The sequence below is a fragment of the Amphiprion ocellaris genome, chromosome 3 (genome assembly GCF_022539595.1).
Source record: "Amphiprion ocellaris isolate individual 3 ecotype Okinawa chromosome 3, ASM2253959v1, whole genome shotgun sequence".
In the NCBI taxonomy this organism is placed as follows: Eukaryota; Metazoa; Chordata; class Actinopteri; family Pomacentridae; genus Amphiprion; species Amphiprion ocellaris.
Genome location: NC_072768.1, coordinates 19,166,485 through 19,182,669, shown reverse-complemented (window position 1 = coordinate 19,182,669; position 16,185 = coordinate 19,166,485). Strand labels below are relative to the sequence as shown.

General features: G+C 42.2%; 1 protein-coding gene across 1 annotated transcript in view; it reads right to left on the bottom strand.

Annotated features, from left to right (window-relative positions):
- Positions 1 to 16,185, bottom strand: part of LOC111569902 (A disintegrin and metalloproteinase with thrombospondin motifs 20) — an 87,589-nt gene that overhangs the window by 32,267 nt on the left and 39,137 nt on the right. The window contains exons 12-24 of the mRNA XM_023272341.3: positions 15,143 to 15,288; positions 14,736 to 14,917; positions 13,710 to 13,846; positions 12,933 to 13,050; positions 10,207 to 10,302; positions 7,844 to 8,010; positions 7,460 to 7,589; positions 6,545 to 6,671; positions 6,237 to 6,447; positions 5,787 to 5,951; positions 4,676 to 4,846; positions 3,520 to 3,639; positions 603 to 710 (exon numbers count right to left, since the gene is read on the bottom strand). Of these exons, the coding sequence (XP_023128109.2) occupies positions 603 to 710; positions 3,520 to 3,639; positions 4,676 to 4,846; positions 5,787 to 5,951; positions 6,237 to 6,447; positions 6,545 to 6,671; positions 7,460 to 7,589; positions 7,844 to 8,010; positions 10,207 to 10,302; positions 12,933 to 13,050; positions 13,710 to 13,846; positions 14,736 to 14,917; positions 15,143 to 15,288 (1,878 nt within the window). The remainder of the gene's footprint in view (positions 1 to 602; positions 711 to 3,519; positions 3,640 to 4,675; positions 4,847 to 5,786; positions 5,952 to 6,236; positions 6,448 to 6,544; positions 6,672 to 7,459; positions 7,590 to 7,843; positions 8,011 to 10,206; positions 10,303 to 12,932; positions 13,051 to 13,709; positions 13,847 to 14,735; positions 14,918 to 15,142; positions 15,289 to 16,185) is intronic.

Here is a 16,185-nt window from a genome sequence, read left to right as displayed (position 1 = left end):
GTGAGACCACACTGGCGCTGGCCTCTTTGACATGTGAGCTCACAGCGACTTTCAGATTGACAGACGGGGTTCAATCTTAGAAACCGTAGACTCGTGTTTAGATGGAATCTGGTTTTCATTTGCCGCGAGTAACAATGCAAAGTATCAGAGAGACGGAGGGGCCTCTCAGCCCAGACACTGGAGCCTGAGTCTGTCTACATATGTGTGTGTGAGTGTGTGTGAGTGTGTAGATGCAGCAGGGGGTAAAGGAGACAATGCCATGCCAAAAAAGGATCACAGTCATGTACAGTATGTACTATCTGAAGGAATGCTTGGATATACAGTGAAGTTGAAAATGTCAGCCTATTATTTGTAAACACTCATGCAGGAGACCCATCATTACTGGATTCTATTAAATACACAAACACACACACATATGCAAACTGCTCCATCAACATTCTTGCTCTTCAGTCTTCAGTCCGATACCAAAACCCAGCAGATAATTTTCCCTAAAGCTACACACATGCCATGATGAACGGAACAGTGCAAAGTCTGGTTTATTATTCTGTCCATTCTACAGATTGTAATATCATAGACCCACTGAACCCTATTTGTTTTCTTACCGCGGTCCAAGAGCCGTATCTCCACTGAGTCAAGAGCTGCGCTGAGTTGTCAGGACGAGGTGTGCTTTGTACCGGAGAGGCCCACGGACATGCTGGCATCTCACACTCCTGCAAATGCAAACATGTAAACAAGGTATCCTGTTGTGAGCTCTTAGTCATACATGAGTAATGGGAGTAAATATGAAACAAAGACACAGTATCTCCCTTAGATGCAAAAATCCAGAGTTTGTGGTGCTCTAATGATAACTTAAGATGTCTTCAAGGAATATAGAAACTGCTCACAGTTAGAGGTTATTTGTTTAGACTTTCCCAGGTTAGAAAAATATTCTTTATCGTTTCTTCCATAAACTACAAAGTATATCCGTATCAAGATGACCTTAGTTCAAGCAGCTGACACCAATCCCCTATCTGGAGACTTTGAGGTCATCAGCTTAACACTCTCTGCCTTCAGTGTCCATCAGTGTCTGAGAATCCTTAAGTGCGCCCTACACTCAAAAATGAGCTTTGGTCAATATTACTTCACTTGGATGTTTGCTCGTCACTGTGCAGAAAGGTTCAAGTTCAGAGCTGAACACTACAAGTCTGTTCACAAACTCGTTTAAAATATAAAACCACTATGTAAACAGCACAACCATAACAAGAAGCAGGAAGAACTCAAAAATGTTTTATGTGCAATGTGACAATTTTAGAATGCCATAATTCTACTAAAAGTTGAATTTCTGTGATTATTTATTTCACACTAAAAAACTAGAATCAACATGTGCCACATTTTTCCAAGTACCCACAGATGGTACCAATAATGGAACAAATAAATGGTGACTACATACTACATATATTTTACTACATACATTTAATTTTACTCAGCCAAGGCAGAGTTATGTGACGATCGCCACACTTTTGTCCTTCTGTTAGTCTGTCTGTCTGTCTGTCTGTCTGTCTGTCTGTCTGTGCGCAACATCATTCAAAAACGGAATAACGGATTTGGATGAAATTTTCAAGGAAGGTCAGAAAAGACACAAGGACTGCCTGATAAGATTTTGGCAGTGATGCGGCTTATAGTCTAGATCCATGGATTTGTTAAAGATTTCTGTATCATTGTGAGATAGCGTCACGGAATCACTGTAACTATGACAACAAGTGAACACTGCATCAGCTGCCTGCTGACGATCACATGATTGCGATCCCACTCCAAATGACTGCTACGGACTTATCGGGACTTATCCATCAGAAATCATACGACTGAGCAGTCTTGGCGGAGTGCTGTTAAGCTAAAAACACCCTGAGTTTTTGTCAAGTGACTGCTGGATGCAGCCGAATCAGAAATAGCTTCCTTGTTGTGTCAAGGAGCACTGAATTTTGCGTTTTTTTTCCAGAATCTCATTACAACAATCTATGTACTTTTAGAGATTTTTAAGATGAGACATGTACAATGAAATTACTTTGAGTTTAAGGTTAGATTTTGTAAAGTTTTCTGGCAGAACAGCCTGTCACAGATAGGTATCTCAAGGGGCACTGGGAAGTTGAAAGCCTGACAATGATTCTTTCTGTTTTTACATTTTCTGGCTCTGTAGGTTTTAGAGTTCAGACAGCTAAAGAGTGTATCTGTGAGCAGAATTTATGACATCGGTCCAATGAGCAGTGTGCTGTCAGGACATAATGTAGGTCTGTGATGTAGCAGACACCCTGTACATTTCAGTAATGGAAAATAAATGTCATTTTATAAGTTTCTAGCCAAGACCTCCTTTACTAGAAACCCTTTATCAGACACAGATTATTTTATGCATCCAAAATGTATACAGAGACTGATGATAATACCCTTTCCCAGTCAGCTTGCGTGTCTGATACTTGTATTGAATGTGAAGGATGCTTGATCAAGTAACGTGGTTAAATGGTGAAGAATATACATTGAAGGTATTTGGCTCAAGGTTAAACCAATCAACAGCTGACTGTCAAGAGCTACAACATCAACTTAACAAACTGAATATGTAAAATTTTAGCATAAATATCAAATGGTATCAGATTATCAGTGATACTGAAATGATAAGCAGGTCATGCGGTCTTTGAGTCATGACTAATTTTAGATCTAAGCTGACTATGTTGAATGGTTTACTGTTTCAGAAACATTCAGTTTATTGCTGACTTTATTGAAAAAGTTCAGTTAAAACCACTCCGCAAGAAATGTTACCTTACCACCATCAAACTGAAAATAGACAAAGTCAGCAAAAATCTAGTAGCGCATGTAGCAGTTTCAGGGATTGCTCTTTGGAGTTGGTGGAAACCAAACCAGAGCAAAAAAAGAATGTGAATATTGGATTTGCAGCCAGCATATTAGCATTCATTTGTTGCTCTGGTTACAAATGAATGCTAATGCTTTAAATTTAACTGCATGCTAGTGTTGCTCCATGTCTGCAATAGACAGAATCACTTGAATCTGCTACTCAGGAACTTAAACCCATCACTATTCAAACTCTGTTTGGTTACAAGATTTACAATAATAACAGTTCTAAAGTAGATCTTTAATATGAGGGGAAACATTTTTGAACTTTTCAAAAAGGTCCCCGCTTAACGCATCATAAAGGCTGGAATAAATCACTTGAGAGCAATACATTGCTTGTAAAATACTTAGAGGTTTTAGTGAAAATACTCCAAAACAATTTTAAAGGTCTATTTATGATTGATGACACATATTACATCTGCATTCAATACTGTATGTACTATTTAATGAATGTCAGATTTTTATGACTTGTATTTTATGTCTTTACCCCGAGAGCAAAGCACTAACTCTGGGACAAACAAGGGTGAACCCTGAAGGCTGAAGTTTGGGTTACTTGAGCAGTGTGGGGTGTGTTAGGAGTTACTGTCTGTGTGTGTGTGTGTGTGTGGGTGTGTGTGTGTGTGTGTGTGTGTGTGTGTTTACCTGACTGTCTCTGGGCCTCGCCGCAGCGTTGCACTCTCTGTCATCTACCGTGTCGCCATACTTGCCCGACACGCACCTCACAGCTCTCATCTGGTAGCCATGGCCACAGGTCACCGCACACTGAAAGACAAAATTACACACATACATACACACACACACAGACACACACACACAAACACAAGGAGAGAGATGCCCAGTCAACCGCAAGCTATCTCAAACTCTATCTAAGTGTGTCAAGGTGGATATCTTAGACGGGGCCTCAGTCAAGGTCCAGCTCAGCAGAGCCTGGTTAAGACCCTGACACGCTCACAAACACACACGCACGCACACACACCCTCACGTGCGTTCATATACACACTCACATTCTCAACTCGACCCTTTACCCAATTCTTAGCTCACATACGAGGCCATCCAATCGCGATTAAGTACTACATGAGAGCTGAGGAAGTGCCACAGGATAGGTTTATTTGAGCAGCAAATTATAATTACACAGGCAATAATGAGCCGGTATATTCCAACTCTGTGACTTCATACAAACCATGTGGGAGGGCATTAGATCTGCACATGAATGACCAAAGACGTCCATTCATACTTGTTTCATTCAGTTTTACACCGAGTGCCAAATCTACTCAGAAATCTGAATGCAGAAGACGGTGTGTAGGTTTGTGTGTGTGTGTGTGTGTGTGTGTGTGTGTGTGTGTGTGTGTGTGTGTGTGTGTGTGTGTGTGTGTGTGTGTGTGTGTGTGTGTGTGTGTGTGTATGTGCACTGTGGGTCAGGTTTAGTCTGACAGGATATGAGGGCAAAGTGAAAGTACCACGGAGGAAATGGCAGCTGGAGACGCAGAGAGCGCATAGCCCTGTAACTCACAGGTATATCAGGTTACACACACACACACACACACACACGCACACACAAATCTACACTGTCACTCCTACACACCACACTCTCTCTTTGACCACACGCACTTGCACACCAGCACGCACAACTCCTAGACAGCCACACATGAAACCCATTTCCTCAGTCAGACACCGCATCCAGTCACCTTGCCCCAGTGTGTCTTATCTGTGTGTGTGTGTGTGTGTGTGTGTGTGTGTGTGTGTGTGTGTGTGTGTGTGTGTGTGTGTGTGTGTGTGTGTGTGTGTCTGCAGGACTCACTGCTCCCCAGACGCCGACCTGCCAAGACGCACACTCAGGCAGCTCGCAACTCCCCACGGCAGGAGGTTTGCTTGACGAGTCGCACAAGTGCTCGCTCAGCTTTTCCTCCCCGGCTCCCATCCTGCAGGACACTTGTCGGTGCCTCATCCCTTTCCCACAAGTCACCAGGCACTGGTGGCGTAGAAACGGGTGTGGAATTATGGTGAGAAAATTGTAAAAGCAGGTGAGTGTTTCGTTATGATATAACCCAACGTCAAACACATGTTGCCACCTTCAAACTTATGTCAGTGGGTGTGGTCAAAATATTACAAAACACCTTTCACTAAGGCCTTTAAAATATCATAGAAACACAACAATACTTGTCTGACACCATGTCAATAAAAACTGAAAATATGGGGTAGCCCTATAACTGTATTAGAGTTAATGGCGTTATGGTCCAACCCTTGTATTATATTACACTACACTGTACATGACTTCACTGTTTATTTCTAGCATTTAGCTGTGCTGAAGGTTATTTTTATTAGGCGTGCTGAAGTTTGGAGAAGTTTAATTTCCTTCTAGGGATTAGAATATTACTATTCAGACATTTTTGCTGCATTTAAAGACCTTCTCTGATTGTTGATTTAACCGCTAAGTGATCTCTGTATGCGTCAGAGTTGCATATTTACACTTTTTTTCTCCTAATAATGACTTCATGCCTTTAAACAGCTTAGATGTAGCTTTACACTGTTGATTCTTCTGGAATTTGCAGATCCATACACTCACCCATCTCTGCTCACTGCAGCTCAAACACACTAGCTCACCTATGATTCAGCTCAAACACTGTAAAACTACCCAATGGCAATTTGTATTATCGCAATAATTCTTTCATAAACATTTGGAAAGAGGTTTTGAAAAAAAAAATAATGATGCAGTAGGCCCCACCCTGGTGCAAGTCTGAATCCATGTTTTTTTCTAGTGCAACACAGTTTCAAGGTGTAAATGTTTAGCCATGATGTTGAGTCCTAATTTTGCTGAAACACTAATGTACAAGGTAAAGAACTAGAGTTTCATTGGAGGGTGTGCCTGTGAGCGGCCATATCTACACTTCCATGTGTGCGTGAAAGCTCACCTCACTCCACTCGCTCATAGTCCACTTTGGACACGGCTGGTCGTTGCAGGGTTCAGTAACAACTCTCTGGTATTCACTGCATTCTCTGTCCACCAGCCGCCGGCCCAGATTGTTCATACAGTACGACTCTCTGCTGCGGCTCCCACGTCCACACGTCTTAGAGCACTGTAGACACAAATACACCAGCATTCGGTGATATAACATTATTGGCACTATAATTTCTAAATCATTCAGACCATTTCACACTCTGATCACAAATGCTGTTTCAAAGGCGAAATGTGACTTTTTTTTCACATCTGTCACATTTTGTTGCTGTATATCTGGCATCAAACCAAAGTTTTATACATCAATTTTAGCACAATGTCGGCTTGACAAACTTATATTGGATGAGGATGTCACATTTTGGACTGCATTTGATCGGTTCACCTTGTATGAACCCACTGACTGTACCTGTGACCAGGCGCTGTACTGCCAGCTCTTCAGTAAACAGTCGCCATGGCAGGGCTCTCTGGTCTGCGGTTTGGCGATGTCTCCACAGGTGCTTGCCTCCATCCTCTCACTCTGTCTCTTCATCTGGCTGTACTTCATGCACTGAACATCCAGGTTGCGGTAGCCTGGGCCACATTTAGCTGAACATTCGCTCTTTCCAGCAACATGCCACCTGTGAGAGAGGAGATGTTGAAAAATGTTTGGCTGTGTGTCGAGTGTTAGAGTTGCTCTGTGGGTGTATTTATGTGTGTTCATGCATTAATGCACACCTGACTTCACAGCCAGTGTTGCAGGGCTCAGTAACAGGAACAGGACGAGGTAAATGTTCACAGCGTTGGTCCGATACCTCGAGGTGATCGCTCTTTCGCACACATACTGCCTTTCGTCTTCGCTCACCTACACACACGCGAAGGAAAGCAAGGTTCAAATCAGACAACATCTGGCAGGCACTTCACTTGTCAAAATATCTAATTTCTTCACCTCTAACTAGTCTAACCAGCTTTCTGACATTCAATCCTTCACCATGCAGCCTTAGGGGTCCATGTTGGTCTCAGACCCCACAAACACAACTCTTTACTGGGTCCCACTGTGCACTCTGACCCTCTGGGATCCTGACATGCTTGCTTCCAAAAGGGAAATTTGAGGGGCTTAGTTGGGTTAAGGACGAGGCTAAGGTGAAGGTGTCGGGCAATGTGATTGGCCAGGGTCAGACTGAGGTTGCCAGGAGGGGGATTTATGGAAGAAAAAGATGAAGGAGTAAGATTTAAAACAGAGTTTTGTGTGAAGGATGTTGATCCTAATGTGCACTGACACTTAGATCTTTATTTATGGAATAGCATCCCATGTAATAAGAGCTGCAAGATGCATTATGGTTCCTATAAATTTCACACTTTTACACATTTTTGGTCAAGTATTTTTGCTTTATATAAACAGCGGCTGTGAGGTTTGACCACAGAACTGCAACAATAAATATTTCCTCACCACATGATCAAATATTGCAGTTTGTGAAAAGAAGAAACTGTCTAAAAGTAAATCAAATAGCAATATTTAGGAATGCATCTCAAATCCAGAAAAGTTGTATTACACTTTGTGCAATTGTAAAGCTTTGTAAGAGTCACTGCAGCCAAAGACAAATAATCCTATTCTTCATGTGAGGAGATTTGGAAGCCAAGCTCACATCTTACCCTGACAGATGCGGTTGCACTCGAGCCAGGAGCCTGAGGGATCCCACACAAACTGCTCCCTGTGTTCCTCGATGGGTATGTTGAAGGAGTAACGCACATCTGGGTTGTAGAGGTTTCCCACGCACAAGACCTGAGGAAACAATGGTGGGAAAGGTGAGGTCAAAGGACTTACCTGTTCATTATTTTGTCCACACTGAGGCATCATCCCTTTAGACACAGGGATTAGTGTGTCTCAAGGTGAGAAGGAAGGAAACTTTTACAGAAAATCATTTAGAAATGAAGGCTAAAGTAAAGTGACAAGGCAATGTAACAAAAGAACGTGTAGTAGCATAACTAACGCAGGACAGATGAAGCAAACATAATATAAACGTAGCTAATAAATACCTGTAGAATGAGCTCCTCCTCGATGCGATCAGTGCAGTTGATTCGCTCAACTTTCGTATCTGAGCCGCTGTACTCTATGACAGTTCCCTTGAAGTTGATTTCCCTTTTGAACATAGCCACCACGAAGTTCCCATTCAGGAGAAAGTTGGACTGGCTGTCAGATAATGCTGGAATAGGAAAAGAAAAAATTAACACAAAAGAAAAAAAAAACTGCTTAAGAGAAGAAATGCTTGCTTTTCAAATAAAGTGGCCCCTTGTGATTTGAGGTTTTGGGAACATGTTTGACATGACATTGATTATTTCAGGCTTTACATTAAATAAACAGTCTTGGAGTTGCCAGCCTATTGTTCTGCAAAGTCATTGTTGCAGGGGAGGTATGTTGAAACACTGGTGGCAGCAAATTGCAGTGATTTAGAGTTAGACTGCGTGACTCTCCTCAATGACTGGCGCTGCAATGCAAACAAAAGACTTCCACGGACTGCAAACACAAACAAATATATAAACATAAACCCAAAAGGGTCACCAACCACCTCTTTTTGTACCTCCAACACTATAGTTCCAAGAAACAATTACAATTTGTGAGTGTATGCCAAAACAATGTATGTGATTAAGTCTCTGCACAGAACTTTGTTTACACTAAATTCTGCTTATTGTTGGATGCCAGCTAGTCAGCGACAACTGGCAAAGACCTACAGACTCTGGATGTCATCACTGACATTTTACAGAAATTGAAAAAAGATGCAATGCCTTAGAAAACGCTAAAACATATAGCCACACACATGGAGAACTCATATCTTAAACTTATGCCTGATGTAGATCAGAATTGTATTCATCTGAAGTCTATTCCCCAAAACATGTCCACCTTAATGCATGAAAAGTGGAGAAAAGAAGTCAACGTGACGAACCTTAAAACATGAATTTTCTCCACATACAAGCTGTTTCACAATAGGGGAAAAAGAGAAAGAATGATCAAATACACAAGAGTGGCAAAATGATGACGCATTTCTGTTTATTTATTGAATTAAAAATAGCTTGAGAGCACATTCAGAATACTGCTGATACACATTTCCGAAATTTAATCACAGTGAGAGGCACTCACTGCACAGTGCCAGAATGCATGTACATGATTTAGTTTTTATTTTGCTTTCAGGATTGATTTATCCTCACCTTTTCATTATGTAGACTGCCTGCATGAACCTGTATGATAAAGTACAGTAATGGACTCTTTGAGGTCACTGTAACCTCAAGGATTCCCCTCTGTGAAGTGTTTTTTCCTGATATATTGGCCTTTTTGTACCATAACATTACAAGCAAGTAAAGTAGATAGTTTTTTATTTAATTCTATAGTGAAAAACCACTTGAACAGCTTTATGAATGTGTCCACAGTCTCCAACGGGCAAGAGCTTCAGACTCATGGAGTATTAACTTCAAAGGAAACGTCTCCTTTTGAATGTGTGTGCTGATATCCTCAATTTTTTTCCACATGTTGTACCAGCTGGAGTGACAAAAACTGCTAGGGCGTTGCAAATATATACCATATTTAATCCACACTCTACTCGCTCAACGTGTGGCACTCAGCAACAGCGGGGGTTGACCTTCCCACAGCACTGTGGCAATGAGGCTCCACCAGATGTGTTTTCTGACAATTTGACTTAAAACACTTTGAACCTGACTTGAACCACCTGAGAATAGGCACCCACACTTGCAACTCTTTTTTTTTTTGCAGTTTCTGTCCCTCGCTCACATGCAAGCACACACACAGACAGAAACACACACACACACACACGCACACACACATACACACACACACACACACACACACACACACACACACACACACACACACACACACACACACACACACATGCTGAGCCCGGTGGGTCCACCTAACCTTATACCCCTATATCTACTTTCATACAGCCTGGGCTCCACATGCCTCTAATTAGCACTTATTGCTGCCTCATTTATCTTTCTCAGTGGCTGACACTCCATTTGCTTTCCCAACCAACCCTCAACCAACCCAGATGGACCGACGCCCCTCACGTTTCCTCCTTACATACTCCATACAAATGACAGTTTCCTTTTATTTATGGAAACAGTTTGACAACAGTTTGGCCCATGTCTCCATACTCTTTCAATAACGCCCGCCTTTACAGTTCCGGGTCACCAAGCCCGGGTTCTTTACGGTCATGTTAGCAATAATGGCATTGACCTATGAGATGAGAACTGAGGGGATGTAATGTATCCATCTTATTAGGTTGGACTGCTTCCATTTTAGATTGATTCTCCCAAGAATTCCTGAAATTTGACACAGTGTTGCCTAAAACCACATCCTCGCACTGACGCACACACAGCACACTCACCGAGGTAGTTGTCATCTTCTGGCTTCCCAGAGTAGCTGACCTGCTTGATATCGATGTTGGTGGCTCCAGCAGGAATCCGCACTACTGTGTTGTAACCTGAAGAAAGTGACAGAAGAAGAGAGTGAGACGGACAGCACAGACAGTTGCACAGTTTAAAGAAACCTCCAAAAGGGAATAAAGTAGCTGCAATAACAGCAATGAACGGTCCCACCTTGGTTTTCATAATCGCTTCACTATGCTACACCAAACCCCAGTCAGGGAAGTCCGGCTCCAACCTCTAGGGAGTTAAATGTCACACTTGGAAAAATACAAAAAAACGTCTAGTCATCTCAAATAACCTGCAGAAAGCCTTGTTTTAGTCTCAGAGGCCTGACCGTGAAATGATATGTAATTATTCCCTGGACCTACCTTTGGCCTGTAATTACTACACTGGGCCTGTTGTCCCATGGTAAACTAACACAGAGCATGGGAGAGGGGAGAAAACGGGAAAACCAAGAGGTGACAACAAAAATTTAGGTATGAAGACTTAACGGGGGAGGGCAGGAGAAACGAAATAGGCAAAATTTTAAGAAAATAGGACCAATTTGAGCAGAAAAGACAGGAAATGAATTCAATTTCAGTTCTGTGGCCCACTGAAATATATCGCTAGCAGCAAGTACTAGAAACTAAGCTTGCTTAGACTTACTTCTTTGATCAGAATTCAACATTTGATAAGTGTGGCTTCTTTTAATAAATAAAAATGAGCAGATGTTTGGTGCAACCATGACTCTGTACTGGTGGCCTCCTTCTAAGTCTCGGTATGAGACTGCAACCGGTGTGATGCTGGATGATAATGACTGGTATGCATAGCAGGAGACAATTAACATTCACTTATTTCCTTAATCATATCACTGCAGATGGAGAATTTAAATCAACTGAATGGTATAAAAAGGAAAGGCGTGGGCTGATGTAATGTGACGATTAGCCCGACACCTCGAGCCACTCGGGGGCAGCACTTGGTTTGCATATCTGCCTCTCATCAGCCATGTAGATCTTTTCACACACGCAGAGACACGCTGATATTTCCCATCCAAGGCCCCAGAGTGAAGGATGCTACTTTTGTTTTGCCGTTTCTGCCTATTAGTGCTACTGTTGTGTACCTTTGTCTTTGATTGACCCATGTCAAAGAGCAACTGACTGACAGTGAAGTCTCATTCATACAAACCAGTATGACGACAAACTACTCTGCATATTCCTTCACAATTAAAAACCAAACCTTCAAACAGTTGTCTTGTTTTTAAATGTCATGTCAAATCCCCTCCTTAACCACTGGGTAAAGGATAAGCTCATAAAAGCACAGGGGTGTGTCAACTTTAGAAACCGCCAACACGGTCCCCCTCTGAGGCAACATGGTTTCCACAAGCCATTAGAGGCCTCCGAGATCCCCCAGCTTAGCAACTGACCACACACACAATCCTCCGCCACCACAGAGTGACCCAGGAATTAATAGCAAACACACCACCGTGAGGGAAAGAATACAACCATGCTGCTCTCACAGATGGCTGGGGTTTACCTCAAACATGCTTCTCTCTGCCACTAGCAAGAAATAAGATGGTGTAGCATTAATAACCTGCAGAGGAAAGTGACTTGAATATTTTATTCATCCCAAAAACTTCTTCTCTTGATAATGTTTTACTCACTCATTGAGACATAATGGCCAAAGAACTAAAGGAAACTTGAATAGTGTGGTTTATACCAAACTCAGGGTCTTAACTATATAAAAACGAATCACTATAGAATGTAGAGGAAAAATTTCATTTCAACTTTTATATATTGGCTTCTGAAAATATGACTTGATTTGAAGTGACCCTGAAAGACTAAAAAACAGCTCTTCACTTCACTTCACTAGTCTGGTGTACAAGGTAAAAAAAGAAAACCAAATAACAGCAAAGAGTGAAACAGACAAAGAGAAGACAGACAAAAAAGAAGAAAAATAAAGGCATCAATCGAAAAGAAAAGAACAAAAAGGGTGAATGATAGAAAGACAGAAGGGGATGGATATTCTGTCAGTGCTGCACTCCCACTTGTTTTGTCTTCTGTAAGGTCAAAGTCAGAATTCCCAGGCTGAGGTCAGCGCCTGCTTTGGATTAATAAAGTCCTCAAACTCTTTGCCCCCAGCAGCCAAAAGACAGGAGATAAATAAAGATGCTAAACTAAGCACCAAACTGATGAGGAGCAAGCATGACAGAAGACACACCCAGGGCTTTTTATGCTAATGCTTTTGCTGTTTTGTTGCCCAGACTTAAAAAGGATTGGATGCAATCAGCAGTTGGCCCAGATTGAAGCGCCACTTTAAGCAAGACAGTTCAAAGGGATGATGTCAGGATTGCGTTTGCTATCGAAAGACCTGACAGAGATCGCTGAGCTAATCAGCTCCTAAAGCTTTGGAACAGATTGGTTTTCTGCATTTTTTCCAAATTTGGGCGGGCCATATACTGTTACTGAAAATCAGGTTTCATACATTGAGACCTAACCAGACATGACATCAGTCTAATATGAGCATGTGGCGTGCTGGCATTGCAGCCACGTGGAACTGGAAGTCCTTCAAAGCTCATCTGTGTTTACTGTTTATCACATTTGTCACAGCTTATCTGCAGAAGCTGCTGACATAATGTATGTTTAATACTTTTTTTCAGGACAGGCAGCTATTACTGGACAGAACATGTAATCTGAGCATCACGACTCACCATACTGAGCATCATTGAAGGTCCCTGCCAGGGTTTTACACGACGAGTTGTCTCCGCCACACACTCCGCACTTGTCATTCCTTGCTTTCGAGTTCAGTACATGGTCGCAGCCTGCTTGCTGAGGAGGCAAAGATAAAGAGACGGTAGAAATGTGTCACGGCAGGCTGGAGTCTATCCCAGCTGACTTAGGGCGAAGGCAGGGGACACCTTGGACTGGTCACCAGTCTATCACAGGGCTACACATAGAGACAAACAATTTAGAGTCACCAATTAACCCACGCATGTACAGGGAGAACATGCAAACTCCATGCAGAAAGATCCCGGGAAGGCGGGGACGTGAACCAGGGATCTTCTAGCTGCAAAGCAAAAGTGCTAACCACCGAGCCACTGCGTAACTCCCGTGATACAGTGCATTTTAATATACTGAACTACACGATTGCCAGCAATGACACCCGGACGCCATGAACTTGGCAAACAAAGGTGTTTCTGATTGCGACAATACTTACAAATACTTCAGTGCAAAATCAAGCCTCATCTTTTCCAGCAATTACAAACCATGAGTCATGTAAAAGTATCTGTAGGCTAAGAATGTCAAATGTGTTCTTCTAAAACAGCCAAAATGTAGTTCTGACACAGATGAACACACTCTATCTTGTACTACATATCACAAGAGCATGTGAATAAGTTCACGTTGACAATGCTGAAGCCCGTGCATGCACGTTTTGTTGTGTATATTCTGAGGTTTACAGCAGAAGAAGAAGAAACTTGCAGATATACCCTGCAGAGGCCTTGAACACAGATGTCGTAAGTGTCTGGCCCACACGGTGTACCGTCGATGACGCGATCCTTCAGCTGATAGTACGCCATAGTCCCAGCAACCCGGCAAAAGAGCTTACACCGATCCTTCATGAGTACTGGATAGAGAGAGAAAACAAAAACAAATGGACAAAGTTGGACGATGACTCACTAACTTTCATGGGAACTGAACAAGAGCAAATACCTAAAGGTGACTTGCCTGTGCTCTACAAATGAAAAAAAAAAAAAAATCACATAAATCTATTTAAATATTTTTGCACACTTCAGCAGATTCTTACTAAAGCTGCCTAATTTTGATTCACTGTTTGGAAAAAATGACTTTGTATCTGACAGTCTATTACCTCCAGGGCTCAGCTGGTTTGCTTGTACAGCAACAATTAAATGAATGAATCACTTGCAGAAACTTTGCCAGATGGTAATCTCATGGGGAAGGCTATCTCGGCAGGGATTGGAATACGGCTGTACAATGGAAAGCTGCCAAGAGGTTTATATGGAGAGGCTGCACGAAGCTTTTATGTTGCATTTGATTTGTGTCAGCTAAAGGTTCACTCAAGGGCACCTCTTATCGAGGGTATGCAAAGTACGACCAAGAAAAAAGGACTCACACACAGATCTGTACCGTAGCCAACACATTCACTAATTCCTCAATAAGCATTGTCTATCACCTCATGTATTAAAACATTAGTGCATTACGTCAAATGGAGTAAATGCACAGATATCCCAGTTTTACATGTCTTGACCTTCACATCCCTCCTACGCACAATGTGGATTTACTGTACACTTGCATGAGAAGTTTACACAAGTAAGAACATGAACAGCGAACGACTGCACACAGGCAAATACTTCAAAATGAGAGCATACAGTATTTAAGTTAAACAACCCAAATATACTGTATCATTACTGTATAGCTTGATGTAAATAGTTATCACCTTTGATGCAGCCCAGGTTGCCAGAAGACATTCAAATTACATGCTTGAATGTACTCACTGCCACTGTACTTGGGAACCCATCGGACGGTGGGAGGTAGACCGTTGATGTTGAAGTGCTTTCCATCAAACTGAGAGCACTGCTCTTCGCGGAAATCTTTCCGCCCTCGCGGGCATGGCTCAGTGTTGCAAGAGCGGAACTTCATCCTGCGACCCACACAGAACTTCCCGCCATTCCTGGGCCTAGTGGAAGAGCAGATCACAGAAGCATTATACATAGTTTGAATTAAAATGATCACATTTTCTCTTGTTTGACTGGAGCTTTAACTTCAAATAAACACTTTTTGCATTTAAAATGTACACAAATGTTGCTTACAATCAGGTTAGACATGTCAAATCTGACATGCAGGTTTGTTACACACTTAAGTTTGCGGCGTTGATTGTCATAATTGTCTGCTTCTTTCTTACTCAGGCTTGTTGCAGTCTCTCATGGTGCTCCTTGTTCCTCCACCACAGGACCTGGAGCAAACACTATAGGGGCCCCAGGGACCCCACTCCCCGTGGACTGGCTGCAGGTCCAACTCCTTGTTAACACACATCCCATGTCTGCAATACTGCATGTGAATAGACACACACACACACACACACACACACACAGAGACCACGTCAAAAATCACGACTGTAACAAAGTCTGGAGCACCATTGGGAGCAACGTTTCTCTTCTTAATGCTCTGTTTAGACCTTTAATCTCCAGCTGATACTAAAGCTATCTTGTAATGCTGAGAAAAGTGCACTTCATCAATACAACATGTAAATCTAGTGGGTGACAGAAGCAGTTTAATGAAAACAATGGTAACCTGAGACTTGCATAAGTTGTTCAATGCTTCACTGCTTGCCAAAATATTACAGACTCTTAAGTTTTCCATAGTCATTCTTCAAATGGGCTTTCCTTTTAACAGACAGGTTACACAAGGCTGGTTAAAATAATCAAAACAAATGCTGTTCAACACAAAAACTGAAAAATATTATTTGCTATGCCACAGACAATTTCTCTTAAATCAGTTTTAGATTGTAAATAAAAAATTACACAATACAGAGTTTTCATACAGTATGTGACACAGTAAATAAGGCGCTCGGTATCAAACAGTATGTACCCACCAAGCAACTTTTGCCAAGAAGTGCTAACACTGCTTTCATAAGCAAAGCACGGCAGGCACATTTCCCTTTGTGTGTAACCAAATCCCCCTCTCAGTGACTAAGATATCGGAGGGTCCTGTTCACTGAAAGAATGCAGGACAAGACGGCGTCTGTCTGGGTACGTAGCCCGCCGTCCGGGCACACAGGCACGGGGAGCAGTGGCACCATGAAAAGGAAACTCTAGAGTTGTGATAACAAGACGAACAGAGTTCATTACTGGCTTGACATCAGGAACGCTCTTCTTCTGCTGAGTGGAGCATCCACTCAGGTAGTCAGTGTTAAACCCTTAACCAGAAAAGGAGAATTCTTTGCTC